The sequence below is a fragment of the Gordionus sp. m RMFG-2023 genome, chromosome 5, assembly GCF_954871325.1.
Source record: "Gordionus sp. m RMFG-2023 chromosome 5, tfGorSpeb1-WG-v2, whole genome shotgun sequence".
In the NCBI taxonomy this organism is placed as follows: Eukaryota; Metazoa; Nematomorpha; class Gordioida; order Chordodea; family Parachordodidae; genus Gordionus; species Gordionus sp. m RMFG-2023.
Window position 1 is genome coordinate 31,482,297 of NC_088779.1, and position 13,901 is coordinate 31,496,197.

General features: G+C 31.5%; 1 protein-coding gene across 1 annotated transcript in view; it reads right to left on the minus strand.

Moving 5' to 3' along the window:
* Window positions 1-2,235: 2,235 nt before the first annotated feature.
* Window positions 2,236-13,901, minus strand: part of LOC135929268 (nuclear transcription factor Y subunit alpha-like) — a 29,635-nt gene continuing 17,969 nt past the window's right edge. Inside the window, exons 2-11 of the mRNA XM_065465773.1 lie at window positions 13,067-13,232; window positions 7,609-7,780; window positions 7,220-7,517; window positions 6,172-6,287; window positions 5,721-6,025; window positions 5,068-5,630; window positions 4,494-4,729; window positions 4,045-4,168; window positions 3,457-3,587; window positions 2,236-3,241 (exon numbers count right to left, since the gene is read on the minus strand). Of these exons, the coding sequence (XP_065321845.1) occupies window positions 3,213-3,241; window positions 3,457-3,587; window positions 4,045-4,168; window positions 4,494-4,729; window positions 5,068-5,630; window positions 5,721-6,025; window positions 6,172-6,287; window positions 7,220-7,517; window positions 7,609-7,780; window positions 13,067-13,232 (2,140 nt within the window). The 3' untranslated portion in view covers window positions 2,236-3,212. The remainder of the gene's footprint in view (window positions 3,242-3,456; window positions 3,588-4,044; window positions 4,169-4,493; window positions 4,730-5,067; window positions 5,631-5,720; window positions 6,026-6,171; window positions 6,288-7,219; window positions 7,518-7,608; window positions 7,781-13,066; window positions 13,233-13,901) is intronic.

Below are 13,901 nucleotides of genomic sequence, written 5' to 3' on the forward strand. Positions count from 1 at the left end.
TATACCGAATTTTAAAACCCAAATTATTTATCGTTATTATAGTCTATAGACCAATATAAAAGAACTATTTATCAAAATGGATCACATATTTATTTAGAATTCTAAATAGCAAACCTTGTAGACGACTCACTTCTATATATCAAAATTATAAAGTTCTTTATGCTTTTCTGGATAGAATGCTCTTCTTGTTCAGAATTAGTAACAAAAATTAAGGCGAAATTATAAATAAGTTGGATGATATTTTACCTAGCCATAGTAATTTTCAACTGTTTAAATCCTGGTGGTAAAATCTAGGATCTCCAAGAATAAAGTTGAACACTTGATCCTTATTGCGTATATATTGGAGTTGGGAGGTGTTTTTAAAAAAAAATGTAACCGACAATGGGGCAGCTGTAAAATAATGAAGTCTTTGCTTTTGCGAAATAAATAAGCCCGCGTGATCCATGAACATTTGAGAAAATTTTTATATTCGAGCTATGATTGGCTGGCTACGATCCGAAACTTCAAGAAAAAGGTTGAGAAGATTTAGAAAGCCATTTTATTTAGACTATTAGAAAAGATGCAAGTAGAAGAGAGAACATAATGACAGCCGAAGATCTTAATATCTACTATATATAAATTCCTACGACGAATGAATAAAAATTTAAGATTTTTAACCCGACCCCCTCAGATTTTTTTATAATTTTTACAAGAGTTTGTATATATTATAACTAAGAAATAAACCAAATTTAGGCCCTAACTCCAAACAGCGGTTGAGATATGGGCCTCAAAGTGTCGAAAAAATGCACTACATTTAATTTTAAATATCTTTGGATATGATTGAGCTAAAAGCGTCATTTAAATTTCTTTGTATAGCCTATGGCAGCCCTTTAAAGTTATATTTCGTCAAGAAAATTTGTGTCAAACACCGTAAATGGTCATTAAATCAAATTGTTTTTTTTTTCTATTAAATTTTTTCTATGTATAGATATAGGATTAATGAATAAATAAGAAAATTTTCAAACAGAACTGGACTCAAGTTTAAAGAGATATGGCATTTTAATCATTAGTCTATTGCAAATATTTTTAATTAAATTATTAATCAATTCTAATATAAGTCAAAAGCTATCAAATACTTTATGTTTGATATGATCTAAAAAAAATATTCTTTTAAGGGGACCTTAGTTAATTTATTTGATGAATTGAATTGTCCCTCATAAAAATAATTGAAAATATAAATCAATTTTTGATTATACTTTAATTGAAGACTAAAAAATAAATTAAGAGTAATTCACTCTTGAATGAGCGGTTAAAGGGATGTTACGATTATGGAATATTTTTTATACATATATTTTCCTAATGTAAATATTTCCGACATTTGAAGTTAGCAAATTTTATATTACATATTATTTTTATTGCTAAACAACATAGTTTTAAACTTAAAACATATGATAAAAGATAGTGCAAATAAATTTAACATTCCCTACATTAGTTGAGGTAATTATATTTTGGTCAAAAGAGGATAACATATAACTAGTGTTGTTAACCGGCTCGATTCTTAAAAACGGCTAACCCAATATTTTAGCCAAAAATCTTCCGCAAGACTAGAGATTTTGCTCATAGATAGCAGAAAGATTTGGACATCTAATTAACGAAATCTCGAGGCTTGCATAACATTTTCTAGCTAAAATCCCCTTCCTCTAGAAAGTCTATTGTGGCAGATTTTATGGTCAAGAGTTAAGATTTTGATAAACCTATTTTGGTCTTTAGATTTGGTCCCTTTCGAGTTTTTATACATTATTAGAGCGAAAGACCCTTGGGCCAACACAAACTTGAAAAGGACCAAATAAAGTCCCAGTGACAAGACTGATGCAGCCATTTTAAAAATCGCCGTTTAACAACACTAATCTTAACTTTTAACATTGTAAGCGTTTTAAACGTGGTCATTTCCCTCGAGAATCTAACACAACAGGTGCCAAGCCTATTTATACTTATTTATATACAGAATATCTGAAGCTAACAGTGGACTAAAATCGAAAAAACAACGTTATTTTTTCGATAAAAAATTTATTTAAAAAAAAGGAAGAATATAGAATATAAATAATCCGAGTATATATATAATAATATATTTTTTTTAAAAAAAAAAAAAATTTGATAAAAAATAAATTATAATATATTTATATATAAAAAAAACGAAAATATATCCAAAAATAAACATTAATTTTTTTAAAAATACAAAAAATGTTTATAAATGCGTTTTTTTTAAATAAAAATCTAAAAATGGGGGTTTTATTTTCGGAAGTAGAAGGGGGAAGGGTATATATATTTGGGATATTATACATGTTTAAATAAGGGAGTGATGGTTTATATTGCCTTTTTTTTCTAACGAATATTTTTGTACGCGATAAATAAAATAAATTATCATTAATAAGGTGGTGCATATCGGTTAAAACAAGTGTTAAGATGGTGGCTTTAAAAAAAAATTATTGGTCCAAATTCCCGGGTAGTGTTGTTGAACGGCTCAATTTGAGCCGATTTTTAAAAAACGGCGAACTCGAATATTTTATCCAGATAAATAATGTGCTGGCCTGAAGATTTTGCTCATAGATGCCATATAGGATTGAACATCTATTGGCGAAATATCGATGCTTAGGGCTATAATGTTGAATTAGCCGTTTTATAAAAATCGGCTGACAAACAGCCGTTTAACAACACTAGTTCTAGGGGTGGTAGTCCAAAATGCCCCAACTCCTATCAAATTATAATGTTAATAAATTGATTATTCCAAGTTGCCCCAACTCCTATCAAATGTTAATAAATTGATTATTCCAAGTTGCCCCAATTCCTATGCAATTATAATGTTAATAAAATGATGGTTTTTTTTAAAAAAAAATGACTGGAAAAATATTGTTTCATATAAATTTATTTGGTACCGCAATTTTTTTTAAAAAATATTTGGTTATTTTTACCATTCAAAAAAGGGAGAAAAAAAAATCACAAAAATTTGAAGAAATATACAATTGAGACTCTTATCATTGTAAATGCTTTTTGAGAGAGAAAAGAATTTGTTTTGGACTTGAAGAACATTTTAAAAATTAAATTTATAATTTAATATTTTTTTATAAAATAAAAAACTATTTTATAATTTAAAAAAAAAATTTGTAGAAATCTTTCTTTTTACAAAATTCGCGTTTTTATAAAGTTTCCTCCGCCGCTTAACGAACCACTACTTTTCAACGTTTCTTCAGTTCGAGTTGTAATGCTAATTAAGAAAAAAGAAGTGATTTTAATCAAAAAATTAAGATTTTTATATTAAAAAAAGGATTTTAATCAAAATTATTACTTTTTTTACGGTTCGAGAAAATTATAACCGTTCGCTCATGTGTTTAAGTTATAACGGTTCAGGATATTTTAAAAAATAACCATTAAATATCGTTTTGTTTAGTGATTAAAATCCAAAAAGTGTTAAATTTTTACCATTTAGAATTTCGGTTTTGAAACATTGCAACTCTTTCCTCATTTCGGTTATAATTTCGAATTTCATGGTCTCTAAAACGCTGTTATTTAACGAAGAATTAAGGAATCCATTCAAGTTTTCATGTCCATTTCTTCGCGATAATTATTTTTTTTAAAAAAAATAGACAAATCAAAATTTAACCCTAAATAAAAAGGGATAAAAATTTTGGATATAATTATGGCTTCTTTTTAGGAACTAAAAATAGTTTTGTAAATTTACACCCGTTTCTATATTTTCCTCTTGGATTATATTTATAACGTAAAATATGTGTTTTCGAGCGTATGTACCTGAGGTCTGCATTAGGCGGGTTTTTTGTTTTATAAATTTACACCCGTTTCTATATTTTCCTCTTGGATGTAAAATATGTGTTTTCGAGCGTATGTACTAGAGGTCTAAATTAGGCGGGTTTTTTGCCCGCTCACTCATACTTTCAAATGGTCGGGCCTTTTAGCTAAATACGCCCATTGCAGACTTCTAGTATGTATGGGATATAAGAGTTAGCAGTAAAATAGAATAATAAACAAAAATGAGTGACATTTTCAAATTACCTTTTAAGGATGGGTGGAGAAGTTTTACTCGTATAGTTATCTCCTCCGTTAAAATAAACGCCAGAATTATTCGAATCGATCATGAGCGGTTGATTAGTTAATGTGTTTGAGCTTTGCGTCCCTCCTATCAACCAAAAATATAAAAAATTTATTTTATTTATATAAAAGAAATTATAGGACGTTCTTCATAAATATAGGAGAGAATAAAGACTTCCGGTCTTCGCCATTAATCATTGCATTGTAAATAAAAATAATAGTGTAAATGGCATCATTATTTACCTCCTATCAACCAAAAATATAAAAATTTATTTTATTTATATAAAAGAAATTATAGATCCTATGTTCTTTCATAAATATAGGATATAAAGGAATAAAGACTTCCGGTCTTCGCCATTAATCCTTGCATTGTAAATAAAAATAATAATAGTGTAAATGGCATCATTATTTACCTTCGACAACATTTCCGTTATCGAACATCGTCGAGAGTTGGCTCTCAGTTCGTTTCACCTTGTTCGCGTCGCCGTTATTAATATTATTGGTGTTGGCATTGAGGGCGTATACGCCACCGTTCGATAAATTATTGTTATTGTACATTTCGGCAGAATGAACGGAAGAAAAGGAAGAGGAAGACGCGGATGAAAGGAGAGAGGTAACGGAATTGACGGTACCTGTAATGGTTCTGGATCTGAGGCGTAAAAATAATATCGGAGCTTAAACACAAGTTTTTTTTCAAGTAATGATTGGCTTCTGATGCCAATACTTTACCCAAACAAGTTTCAAAAATAAGACCAGGACACGGTCTAATCATCAAAATATATATATAATTCAAATGAATAATTTCATTTTTCTTTTGAAGGGGCGCTTGGTTGGGTGGGGGTACTTTGGACCAATTGTTTTTAATGACGTTGCAAATCTAATGAAGCATTCACTTTCTACGTGTTCCTATCCTATACCTTGCTGCAGGAACCTCTGATTTAAAAAGGGAGTCTTTTAAATATTAAAAATGTTTTTTATTTAAAATACCTTTGAGGTGGAAGAATCGATTTTTTGGATTCGTTGATGGAAATTTTGGGACTAACCTCAGGGTTGAGGGTGGTTAGATTTTGGCCATTTTTGACGAAATTACCGTTGCCCGTGTTTTGCGGGCCATTGCCATTTTCAATTTTATGGTTGTTATTGTTAAAGCATTGCGGGGAGTTCTTAAAACTGACCTCCGTACTTTTTAAATGTGTCGCGGAGTTGAACGAGCACGCTTCGCTATCCTTAAGATTATTATTGTAAATATTTCCGGAGCCAATATCAGTATCTGGATTAAAGCTTGGACCCTGGCAGTTCCTTCTAGAAATGCTTAGGCTAGGTGAAGATTCCATCTCTTGTAGCGATTTTTGCGAGCCCTGAGTTTGGGCTTGAGATTTTATTGGCGTTTCGGGGGAAGAATCGTTGGCTCCAAGCAATCTTTGTTTTCGCCGAGCTAGCGTGGCTATCATTTCCTGCATCATACGAGAATTTCCGCTGTTGTTAATGCTGCCAGGGTTCGACGGAATTATCGGATGTTTTATAGATGAAGCGGGGACCTGGGAAATGGTCTGAAAATTGTCACACATTATAGATATTGATTCGGTATTTAGGACATTATATATAGAAAAAATTTTAAAAATCAAAAAATAAAAAATCACCTTCAATTTAACGTTCGATATAGCCGCGGCCAGCTTATCGGTCACTTTCGGCAACGGAGGAGGGCGAGGAACCATCATCCCGTATATGTTTATATTATTTTTATCTACGTTATTGACCGAGTTATTCGAAATATAAATATTTTCTTGCCTAGGCGCGTTATTATTATTATTACTATTACTATTGACGTTTATATTGTTGGGGTCATTCTGACAAGATGGGTTGTACGGGACAACTTGTTGGTATATGAGTGGCTGAGGAGCCGTGGAATAATGGCCGTTAGCTATGTTGCCCGTCATTTGAGATCCTTGATTTTAGCGTTTTTTTTTGTTTTCAAAATGTTTGAATGAGAAGATTTTAAAATAAAATGTTCGAATCGAGAAATTAAAAGATGTGATATTAAAAACGGATTTAGATACAGCTGTTTTACATTTGTACATTTAGTTAGTAAACCTAATTGATGATATATGGGTTCGTTATTGTTGGGTAAGGCGTTGGAGACAGCGGTTGCCGCTACGGAGTTTCTATCCATTTCCGCCCATCCGTTTTCTGCTCTCTGAGGGGCATTACTATAAAAGTAAAATTAATAAACACAAAATAATGTTTTTGGCTATTTAGAATTTCGTTGTCCTAATAAATGTCTATTCTGCTGAGTGACATTAAATCGGGTTTTACAATATAATAAATGATTTTCTTATTCCATCCAATATGTAAATTTTGATCGAATCGGTTTTGTCAAAATCGCAAAAAAAACGACAATGTGTCCGTAAACTATAAAACAAATATTTTTTAAAATAAAACAATGCTATATAAATTTTTTTATTGAAATTGTAAGGTTTTTAATGTTTTCTTTCATTTAAACGCTATGATTTTCATATTCTTGCAATGTTTCTTTATATGCTTACTCTGTTTTTTAAACTGTTTGCTGTTTTTTTTTAAAATTCTCGTTGCTATATTCCATAATAATTCAAAATTGTGTTAATTAATATTTGCTAAGTTATATTCCCCCAACAATCCCAGAGCCAAGATATATTCAACCGTGTAGATCGAGTGATTCTTTGTTCCCCCAAAAATATAAAAAAGGAATAAAAATTTTATAATTATAATTTTAAATATAGTTTTAATATTTTTTTAGGCCAATAGGGGGGTTGGAGACAAGACGCATGAGCACAAAAATAAAAATTAGTATTAGCAGTTTATCAAAAGAAAATTTATTTATTTCAGTTGTTGAATTGTCGTTGTTGGTGATAAGGATATTATACATATTTTTTTACAAAGAGGATTGAGCAGGACCTGCCCCAATAACTGTTCATAGTTATTAATTAAATCAAAAATCGCATTGCTAAATTTTTATTTTTTTTATTTAGTTTCCTAAAAAAATTATTGATAAATTGATTATTTACCCATTTTTTTAAATATACATTTACATGATAACGCGCTATTTATTTCACGATAATGACGTTGTAACTTAAATTAATATTTTTTTATACTACGATATTACTTGTAACTCGTTCCGTAGTAGCTCTGCGCATTGTGATTGCGATTGGCGATTCCGGGGTGGTATTCGGAGAGCCGGGTATCGGACCCGGAATACCCGTTGCAATTCCCATTCGAGTAATGAATCTGATTATTCTGATTGGCGGAATTGTGCGAGTTGCCGTTGGAAGGGTTCCCTCCGACCGACTGATTCCTGTGATGGTGACCGGCGGTAACCCCCGTCGAGGCGATATTATTGTGAGACGGCGCGTGGTTATAACCGTTCGCACTGCCGTTTACGTTGGTTTTAACCGGGGATCGATCTTTTTTAACGGCAATACAAATATATGCGATTTAGAATTTTGATAAATTAACACTAAACTACATCAGAATTTCTAGGGAAATGCTATAAACCTAAAGAGTTAAGGGTAGACACTGCCGAAATAAGGGCGTCGGAAAAATTGTCGGCCTCTTGAGCGCTGGCGAAATTCAGCCCGTAAACTTGCTTCTGATCTCTCCATTGGTGGAAAGTCGGGGTGGCCTTGTTGTATTTCATATTTTTGAGAACGCAGCAATTGATGACGACCTAAATATTTTTTATTATTATTAAAAAAAAATTTAATTAAATTTTCCTGAATATCTCGGGGAGTATTCCTTGCCGATCCGCGACTAAAATGAATACGACATTATTAAAGTTAAAAAAAAACTTGGTAGAAAGATCCAGATTAGGATAATTCAACTTGATTGGATCAAACAAATGGCCAATCCTTTTAAATTCTTTTTTTTTTGTTCTTTTGTATATTTTCAACGAAATTGATATCGGAATTATGGTTTAAAAACTTAAATTTAACTAACATTTCTAAAAAATCCTTGATTATTTTTGGAAATAGATGTTCTATAGCGACAGACTTCTTAAATCTATTTCCGTTTTGAATTGTCCTTTAGAAGGATGCTGTATACAAACTAGCTGCTAGGTAATAAAAAAAAATTATATCTTGGAGTAGTTTGGATTTATGGATTGATTGCTTCGGGCATCATTCCGATACAGCGGCGTTTAAATTTCTCGGGAGTAACTAGGGAAATCCCTAGTTGTTAAGTTTCTATTAGACGGGCAGATCCAGCTTGAGATCAGCACTGACGGAAAAGACTGATTACGGGTCGGGTAATAAGAGGTGACCGACCCGAATCCCGACCAGATAAATATATATATAAATATCCCAAAAAAAAGTAGAATAACAAGTCATTTTTCAATTATTATTTTACATAGCATCCGTTTTAACCAAACTATTTTGTTATTATATTTTCGTATTATTATTACATTACAATATTTACATCATATTCTACCAGGTTGATTAAAATAAATATATTTATCTAATATCTATTTTTAATTAAATAGCCTCAAATTTTTAGATATTTTAAAATCGTTTAACTAAATCTAAAAATTTGGTGGAAGAATTATCAAAACGACCCTCCCAATTTAATTGTTTTGGCTCTTAAATTCCTGGCTATCCCTGCTTCCTCGGCTAGCAGTGAAAGAGCGCTTTCAGAGGTTGGTAGGGCCTTCGAAGATAGGAGACCGCTTCGAAACCTGACAAACTCGACTCCTCATTATTTATATATCACAATTATTCACCATGCGACACTATTGATAATGATACGATATCGATATTCTCGTTATTATTTATATAATCGCGATAATTTTTAAATTCGATCGTATTTTAAACTTTTTCTAATAGTTAAAACGGAATAAAAGGTGTGCACGTTTTCCAATTTAAATAAAATGCAACTTAATATTAAATATTGAGGCCAAATAAAAAAATTTTATTTAAGGTAATTTCACGTAATATTTAATTTCTTATTTTTTCGGATATGATAATATTCGCACTCATTTAAAAAAATTTGGTCGAGTTTTTTTTATAATTCTGGCTCAGGTCGGGAGACCTCTAAGCCAAGCAAAGACGGGCCCATACATATCGGTTTTTACTGAGTTATCCGGCCCGGCCCGAAACTCTTCGACCTGACCCGAGCTTTAGTCGTCAGTATCATTTTGTATTTCCGGCGTCTGCTTAATGAGGGAGGGGGGGGGGATCTGAAGGGATTTTTATTTTCTCTCTTCTCTTTTTTAAACAATTTTGTTTATTAAGTTTACAAAAAAAAAATATGAAATTTTCAACAATTATAAACAAAAATTTATTCCATAATATTTTTTTTTATTGCTAAAAAATAGCGAAGAATTCGGTAAATCATTAAAAAAAAAATTGAAACATTTTGTGAATCCGTTTGGCAAAAAAATTCCTAAAAAAAAGAGGAGAGAGAAGCTAAGAATTACAAATCAATAAATTGTCGCGTTGCGATCTATATTTATCATTTCTTTTGTGAAGTAGGGGACAAAAAAAATAATCTGTCGAAATTGGCATAGTCAATAACGCGAAGAAATGAGTTGTAAGCAATTAATTATAGGAATGGAGAAGGTGTAGATAAAAAATGGAAAAGATTCAATCCAAAAAATATTTACATCCTCCTCTTTGTTAAATATAAAAATGATGTAAAAATTATGTCAAACTTAAAACGAGGTTCAAAAAAAAAACATTCTAATCAATTAGTTTGGAAAAATATGGCGAATATTAGAGATTGGCAATTGGCATAGCCAAGTTGATATTTCTAGTAAACGCGATCTTTAGTAAAAAAAATCGTCGTATTTTTTGTATAAAAGCTGTGCCTATGATGGCCAGATATCTGAACTACTGAAGAAATCTGGATTTAGACGCGGCAAAAGATAGTTCCAACCCCAGCCAGAAGAGTTTGTTCATAAACCTTCCTATTGGACGATTTTAGGGCGCTAAAGTTAAAAGGGAAGATATGGGGTGGGGTTGATAATAAAAAATTTGGTCGTTGTGGGTAAGTTGCTATCTATGGTGACGGTTCAATTATTCATTTTTTAAAAAAAAAATGCGTTTAAATATGTGAATCAAATTTTTACCGGGGATAGCAAGGAAAAATAATACCCAAAAATTATGTTTAATAAAATAAGACCCATGATGAGCCTATTTAAATGAAAATCGCTCTTCCGACCAACATCTATTTCATCGTTTTATTGCCATTTTCAGAAAAGTTCCTAAAAAAAATTGAGTAAAATAAGGCTAAAATAGGTCTTGACCTGCTCGGCTCGACCTAACATTTCAGCCAATTTTGTTAATAAATGTCCAAACCTTTGTTCCATCTACCAGCAAAACCTCCAGACTTGCCTAATATTTTCTTGTCCAAAAAAGAAATACAAATAACCTTCATTTAATAAAGATAAAAAAAACCATCTTATTTGTTTTTAATCCAAAATATGAACTTTTGTTTTTAAAAATATTTCAAAAATTATATTTCGCATCTTTGTATCACGCAATAATAAGTTGTTAAAAGGCGGCCGGCCACTATTGAACTAAACGATTTTTAAATTTTTTCTTCACCTCATTCTAAATTCATGTTAAAAAAGATATTTTTGTTGCTTATAATAATCATATCTTTTTTACAAAAAAAATAACGAATAAATAAGGCATGCCTTACGTGTTACGCATTCATAGCAGGCGAAGCTTATATCGTTACGTAATTTCTGGTAATGATTCATATAAAAACAATGGCAGGTATTACGGATTTGAAATTACTCATTTTAAAAAAAAAATTAATCAAGAATTACATTTTTTATTTAAAAAAAATAAAATTCGAAACTTATAGCGATAAATGTAGGGACCTCTAACACTAGGGGAGAGGGGATCCCAGTAGGAGGAGATACCCTTCTAGCCATACATGAATCATGAATCAGTGTCATTCACTCGAGGAGAATCTAGGGGGTATTGGGTGAATGTAGAAAAACGTAAGGGTGAAAAGAATGTACAAAACAATATTGTATTTTATAAGTATAAAATGATGCCCTATAAAAGATTTAAACTTTACAAATATCATCAAGTGACAAAAGTGCAACCAAATTCAGGACCAAGGAAGACCACTTGGGTGTTGGCAAAAGAATGGTGTGAGCAATGCCACGACCAAATCTAATGTTAGAACCACGGGTAAATGATAAAAAGCTAGGCGACGCGATAATCCGAGAAATATATTTCCGCGTTGAAACGAATAAATCGAGATCGACAACACTAATTCCACTAATTGGCACTATCCCACTCCCATATCCAATGCTCAGCAGCAGTGGAATTGCAAATATGCCAAAAAACAAAACATTATCGAATTTTTTTTTTGAAAAATTAACATAATTGTGCCTTTAATTTTTGACTTATCAAATTTCAAAAAATTTTTTGTTTTTAGATCCCATTAATTTAATTATTATTTTATAAGGCGAGTAATATATAAGTATTTTAGTAATGATATGATATGATATCCATCATAAATCATGTAATTCATAAAAGCTATTATTTATTTTGAAGCTAATAATTTCCAGATGTAAATTAGTTTGTAAAGGGATTTTTTCGAGTCATAAATTATTGATCAAATTTTTGGTTATAATGAAAAAGGGGATACTACAATATTCTTCACGTTTTTAATATATAACATATGAATGACAAAAATGTTTTCGCGTGAATAAGCCATTAGGAGAAGATTGGATGGAAGGGGAATAAAATCCATTATAATAAAGGTCATTTTTTTAAGCGAAGGTCAGCCGAGCCGAGACAGTTATGACTAGTAGGCGTGGTTTAACGCGATTTGATCGATTTTAAATTAAGATATGAACCAAAATAATATTATGCAAACCTCGAGAATTTGTTAATAGATATTCAAATCTTAGTTTACGAATATCTGTTGCCTGCCGCTGATAGGTTTTTAATCTATGAGTAACTCTAGCGGAGGATAATGCATTCTATTACAAAGAATTTGAAATGTATTCATCCTATTTAAATTATCAATGTCAAACACGTAATTTATAGGGAGAAGATCCTTTTTTTTTGCCAACATGCGACCCACTTTTATAGGAGGAAAGATGACAATGAAAATTTCATTCACATTTAATCCTATTACATATCAATTTATTAACTAAAACTTATTTTATTTTTTTTTTAAAAAATGCATACAGATTTATTTTAATCTGTTACTTACTTATTACTTCGCTTTTTAAATCCAATCCTCTTTAACTTTCATCAATTCCTTCTCCATCCCTGGGGGATGGATCCATTCCATTCATGTATATATTCATTAAAAATTAAATTAGATTTAAGTGTCACACACACGTAAATTCAACTAGACTTGTATCGAATCTTATTTTTTGTATTTTAAAATATCGGTTATCGGGTTGTAATGTAATAGCTAAATTGACCAATTCGATAAAACAGATTTTAAAAAATGAACTACGATACAAATATAAATATTAATTTGGACCCGTCATATTTAGGCAAAGAGGTGTCTGGTTAAGTGTAGATGTTAGGTATATATATACAACTGAAGAATTTTCATGGAGCCGAGAATGAGAATTAGCCCTTTAAAAATGTCCTAGCTATTGCTGGACAATTATATTATTTTTCGGTAAAAAGAGCTTATTCTAACTATCCGCTAATCAACATTCGCGTCGTTTACGGTATGACAGTCAAAAAAAAATTGGAGTTTATCGCAGGCGTAAATAGAAGGATTTATATACCACACTCTAGCCATCAACAACTACGGGGAAGAGGTATTGGCGATTTTCGCTGACTGAGGCAGCGAGCCCTTCAAAGTTAAACATCTAATCTTTACCAAATTTAGCCCGGTCCGCGATAACATGTTAACTAAACCGCCGTTAACTATGTCCCGGTCTCAATTTAACTTTCCCAAAACCCGCGTTATCCGCTGAGGTTCAACTCAAAATGGCGCGCAAAATGACATGTGATATTGAGAGATTTACTTCGTGATCGTTGATCTTTCTTCCCACGACCCGGAAGGAGTTGTGAATCGAATGATGGTACACTTGAACCTTGGAGATACCCGGACACGTTCCGCAATGGGTCCATTTTTTAACGCCGTCGTCGTACAACATTACGCTGGCCTTCACGGCCACGATCGATTGTTCACTGTTATATAAAGGAAATAAAACGGCATACATTCATCTACAAATATTCTCGATACAAAAAAATTTGGTCATAAAAATAGGTTTGACTTCTCGATACACAAAAGTGCAGTCTGTAAATAGTAGCATGAAGATATTCCGGAAGTTAAAGATACTAATCATATAGCACAAAAATATTTTGTAACCTTAAACAAATTTAGCGTTACAGTGTAGGGACCCTGGCCAATATCAGGTGACCATATCTAATACACTGGTCAATATTAGGCCCTGCCTTATATTGTAACCAAATTTCGATGATTTTTCTATAAAATGTAACGGGCCAGGTTTTTGCCCGTCTTTAAATAAAAGAGATAAAGGGAATAAATTAGAAGTCACGCATATATTTCGTTCTATTTTTCTAAAGTCAAGGGGGGTATTCATTCCCTTACATCATGCTTCGTGATGTGTGGGTAAGGGAGCTTACGTGAACTGGGGTTAGGTGGTCTACATGATATAACTATTATTATAAACAATGATGAGAGTAGCAAGATCTCTTAAAATTTACTATTCTTTATTCGATTTCGAAAAAAATTTCAAAATTTTTCCCATTTGCCTAGCCTAGTTATGAGATGTGTATAAGAAATAAGGAAAAAATATATTATTTGTATTAGATCAAAAGATCTTCGCTCATTGT